The 5,178-nt window shown below is 36.7% G+C and overlaps 1 protein-coding gene across 1 annotated transcript; it reads right to left on the bottom strand.

Annotated features, from left to right (window-relative positions):
• Positions 1-3,483: 3,483 nt before the first annotated feature.
• On the bottom strand, positions 3,484-4,889 carry LOC106476283 (beta-agarase AgaB34-like; the record flags this gene model as incomplete). The annotated part of the gene is given in 1 exon segment (XM_013936947.1): positions 3,484-4,889. A coding segment is annotated over 1 exon segment (1,406 nt), but the record flags the coding sequence as incomplete, so codon positions are not given.
• Positions 4,890-5,178: the final 289 nt, after the last annotated feature.

The raw sequence follows: 5,178 nt of genomic DNA, 5'->3' as shown, positions 1-5,178 counted from the left end.
CTAAATGATCTAAATCATTTTGTAAATCAGCAGCATCCTCTTCACAGCTAGCAACACCCAAGACCTTAATATCATCAGCAAATATAAGCATTTGGGAAGTTTAAAGAACGATAAGATTCGTGGGCCTGATAATATTTCCCCAATAGTTTTGAAGGATATTAAAGATTGGATATGTGAGCCACTTACTACTGTTTGAATAGTAGGCAGATACAAGAGGATTGGAAGTTACATAATGTGACTCCTGTGTATCTGGATTTTCAGAAAGCATTTGACAAAGTGCTACATAAAAGGCTTTTAAATAAATTATCTCTATAGGTGTGGGGGATAAGTTGGCAAATTGGACAAAAGAAACAGAGGATTGTTACAAATGGAGTTCAATCAAACTGGATTAACGTCACAAGTGGGGTACCTCAGGGCTCAGTCTTAGGACTCTTACTCTTTTTGATTTACATCAATGACATAGATGAAGGAATAGTCAATAAATTATTTCTTAATCAGCTCAGAATTAATGCAGTTATCTTGTTATCAACTGTTCAAGATGTAGAATACTGCTTCAATCTTCGTTAGGAAAAACCGAAGAAAAAGCAAATTTTAATAATCCAGCTATCTCATAATCATCAGATACTAGCCTTTCTTTATCATCCCTCAAGGGTTCTACCCTCATTTGTTTATAGTTAATGTATTTAAAGAAATCCTTACTGTTAATTTTTACATCTTCAGTCAACCTTTTCTCACACATACATTTTGATGTCCTAATTTTCTGTTTCACCAACTTTCTTGACCTCCTATAATCTTCTGTCAATTGAAATTTCTAAAATTGATTATGCCTTTCTTTATCTTTTAAACTCTCTGTGATCCTGGCAGAAAACCTCACTGACATCACGAATACTTTAAGGAATACAATTTCCGTCTCTTGTTATTTATCCCAAGAAAAGGAAGGCCAGGTTACCTCTTGAAATCGCCCCCCTCAAAGTAATGATGTACTGTACCTGCTCAAACTCTGCCCATCTCAGGTCACTTTCATTAATTTATTACCTGCTCAAACTCTGCCCATCTCAGGTCACTTTCATGAATTTAATACCTGCTCAAACTCTGCCCATTTCAGTTCACTTTCATTAATTTATTACCTGCTCAAACTCTGCCCATCTCAGGTCACTTTCATGAATTTAATACCTGTTCAAACTCTGTCCGTCTCCGGTCACTTTCGTGTACCGCTTTTTCAAGCAGTCTCAGTCCAGTCACAAAATGCGCGTTAAAACAATATACTAGCTTAAATTTACATTGTTTTTAAAATAACAGTCCTTAATTATTTTCGTATGTCTTTAAACAAATCATCTAACTGACGAATCAGTATATTTTTGAAAACAGTTAAGGGCAACCGGTATTAAGAATTGGAGAGAATTATTTCCTCGTATGTGTGGGGAAAACACCCCTGCTACTTAAAGCTGCAGGACCTTGACTATGTGTGGGAAAAACACCCCTGCTACTTAAAGCTGCAGGACCTTGACTATGTGTGGGAAAACACCCCTGCTACTTAAAGCTGCAGGACCTTGACTTCCAAAAACTAATCACTTCTTAGCTGGGTCATAGTCCAAATGTATAACAACTTTCGTCCAAATCCACCAAGCTGTTTTCGAGAAATATTGATGAAAAATACAAGCACATGGGTGAAAACATAACCTCCATCAACCTTCGGTGGCAGATGTAATTAGTTTACAGACTCACAACTCTACAATCCAGGATTCGCTTACTCACGTTGGACAGATAGCCTAATGTGTTGGTCTGTCACCTAAACAAACAAATCTTGGATATGGATAACGATCCTGCAAAATATACATTTAATCTTCCAAACAAAACATTTCAAATATCAAATCGGTTAAACAATCCCAGTTTTATTTACTAACTTTAAAGTAGTTAAAAGCCCCTTTTTTGAAAATAAAGCTGATGTTACTGCTCGTTTCTGTGTTGAACGTCGCGCAAAGCTACATCCCTAGCTGAGAAGTGGGTCAAGAGGAAAGGCAGCGAGCCAACACCACCCATCGCCAAATCTTTTCGAACGAATAATGTAATTGACCATCACACTATAACGCTCCCATGGCTGAAAGAGCGAGCCTGTTCGATGATGTGATCCGAACCAAATTGAGAATCAAACGACCTAACCCACCAGGGTTGTCACTAGATGTCACTACAAAAAAAATCAAAATCAAACTATATACGACAATTGTCTTATCTAACGTGGATTAATATTGTTCCAAAACTCCTGCAATTTACAAGGGGCATCATAGATCATAAATAAATCTGTGGATAACAAAGGGTTTTAGCAGAGCCAAGCTAAACTTCAAAGATATTGAGATTCAAAAACAATTGAGAACTAAAGAAATTATTGGTGCTATTCACTAGGAACGTCTGTCATTAAAATCAAAGAAACTTTGTTTAAAAACTTACTTGCACCACTAAATAAATCACTGTCTTGTCATAAATCGTGGTTTGTAGATAATATTCTTAATTTTAATCGCCATCTTTAATTTTTTTGTTTGTTGTTGGACCATTTTTACTCTGTCTACTGCAGGTATCAAGACCAGACTTTTTATGTAAAAAGCTATCAAGCTATTACTGAGCCACCGATGCGTTCATAACTAATAATTAATAAAACGATTATCCAGTAAAATTAAAATATATTTATTGTAAAAAAAACCACACTTCTTAAAGGCATATTTATTACAAATGTAGCTTTTTAACGATTATGTACCCTCCATAAGATATAACAATACATCAGTGGTTCTGTTGATAATCTTCTCATTCATTAGTTATACATCACTATCATCAGCAATGAATACATCTAGAATGGTGATAGTGGATTCTGTAGTAGTTAGATAAACTCCAGATGATCAAAGATCTGTTGTTTCTTCAAAAGAATAAGATTAGTTTACTCTTGTATTCTAAACCTTTGTAATCTTAATCCAGTTGATATTCCACGCAGCTCGTTGAACGTAGATCCCCAAGTTATATGTACCCGAACTCACATTCACTGTGTGGGAAATGGTGGTCCACTTCTGCCATCCCCCAGTTGAAGGAACATCCAGCATTCCAAGCACTATAGAACCTGCATTCAAATCGAGAGACAACTTTCCTCCTGCACGTTCACTTGCCACTCTGTACTCTACTTGATAACTACCTGAACTGGGGAAATTAATATCCTTGTAAGCCATCCAGGCTCCTTCAGTATCACACTTAACATTCTTCCCGCCTCCAACATCCGAGGTATCTTCCAATTGTACTTTTGAACTAGCAAAATAACTTTCTGCCTGAATTACTTTAGAATCGGTATTACTTCTTTGAATAGGTTTTGACTGTCCGGGTGCTTCTGTAATCTTAATCCAGTTGATATTCCACGCAGCTCGTTGAACGTAGATCCCCAAGTTATAAGTACCTGAATCCACCTTTACTGTATGGGAAATGGTGATCCACTTCTGCCATCCTCCTGTTGAAGGAACATTCAGCATTCCAAGCACTATAGAACCTGCATTCAAATCCAGAGACAACTTTCCTCCTGCACGTTCACTTGCCACTCTGTACTCTATTTGATAACTACCTGAACTTGGGAAATTGATATCCTTGTAAGCCATCCAGGCTCCTTCAGTATCACACTTGACATTCTTCCCGCCTCCTACATCCGAGGTATCTTCCAATTGTACTTTTGAACTAGCAAAATAACTTTCTGCCTGAATCAATTTAGAATTAGCTTTATTTCGAATAAGTTTCCACTGTCCGGATAATTGGCCATCATCAGACCATTGTTGTATCTTTCCTCCTGGGTCTTTATTCAAATCTGCTACTTCCACTAACTTTCCAGTGCTGCGTGCAAATATCTTATAATAACCATCTCCAACATCTTGTACAATAAACTGCTGATTGTAGCCCCCTCCATACGACCACTGTTGGATTCTGACACCATTATCAGTCCCTAACTCGTAAACATCCAGAGATTTTCCACTATTTTTATTGATAATTTTATAAACCTTATTTCCGAGATGTACAAAATCAAACTGTTGGTTAGCATTACCGCTATAAGGCCATTGTTGTAGAAATGCTCCATCTTCGTTACTGGAACCACTGACATCAAGATACAGTTCACTGTGCCTATTTTGAAGAAAATAGTAACCAGATAAATGAGTAACGTCAACAGGAGAAGGTGTATTGGCATCCTGATATACACGGACATAATCTACATACATGTTAGCAGGGAAAGCCTCATCAGCAACATTGAATCCTGGCCAGTTTCCACCAATAGCCATGTTTAAAATAACGAAAACGTTATTATGAAATGCGTTTGTTCCAGTTGCTCCTCTCTGAATATTCACCTCAAAGTACTGATTTCCATCAACAAACCATCTAATAACGGAAGAATTCCACTCTACAGAATAAATGTGATAGTCAGTATTGGTTCCTCTGCCATGATGCGTATGAGCACCATCAGAAGTAGACCAGTGAATAGTTCCTCTAACTTCATTGTTGGTATTTATATGTTCCTTAAAGTCAATTTCACCGGAAGAGGGCCAGCTATCAGTATCGGTGATGTCTCCTAACATCCAGAACGCCACCCAGACCCCCCGAAATGATGGAATCGACATTCTGGCTTCAATTTTACCATCTTTCCAAGGTTTATTGAACTGGGTTTTCAGCTTGGCAGAAGTGTACCTGAAACCCTCATAATCTTCTTCTTTAGCTGTAATTATTAATTTCCCGCCCTCAACTCGGGTATTTTCACGACGATAATATTGCAGTTCGTTATTGCCCCAACCGTTGGGGCCATTGCCCGTTTCGAATTCCCAATCTGAACTGATTCCATTGGTAAATTCATCCGACCAGACGAGCTTCCATTTTGGTTCCTGCTATATTGTAAATACAAAATATAGTGAGGTTTAAAGTGGATAAAAATATTTCATGTACACTAAAACAGAAAAATAATAAATAAATAAACATCATAGTTATTAGGTTATATAAAATAACATAATAATATTCTTACTAATAATTAAATATTTATAGGTTTCATACCATGATAAGTGAAATATTATTTTAGTACAGTGAGAACAAGTGTTATTTAACTGAATTTTTCAGATGAGTTAAACAAACTTTTACATCACCATCATATATTCTGTTCAATTTAAATATAAAACT

Source organism: Limulus polyphemus, unplaced genomic scaffold, assembly GCF_000517525.1.
Source record: "Limulus polyphemus unplaced genomic scaffold, Limulus_polyphemus-2.1.2 Scaffold10189, whole genome shotgun sequence".
In the NCBI taxonomy this organism is placed as follows: domain Eukaryota; kingdom Metazoa; phylum Arthropoda; class Merostomata; order Xiphosura; family Limulidae; genus Limulus; species Limulus polyphemus.
The sequence above is the reverse complement of the archived record's forward strand: the minus strand, read 5'-3'. Positions and strand labels throughout refer to the sequence as shown.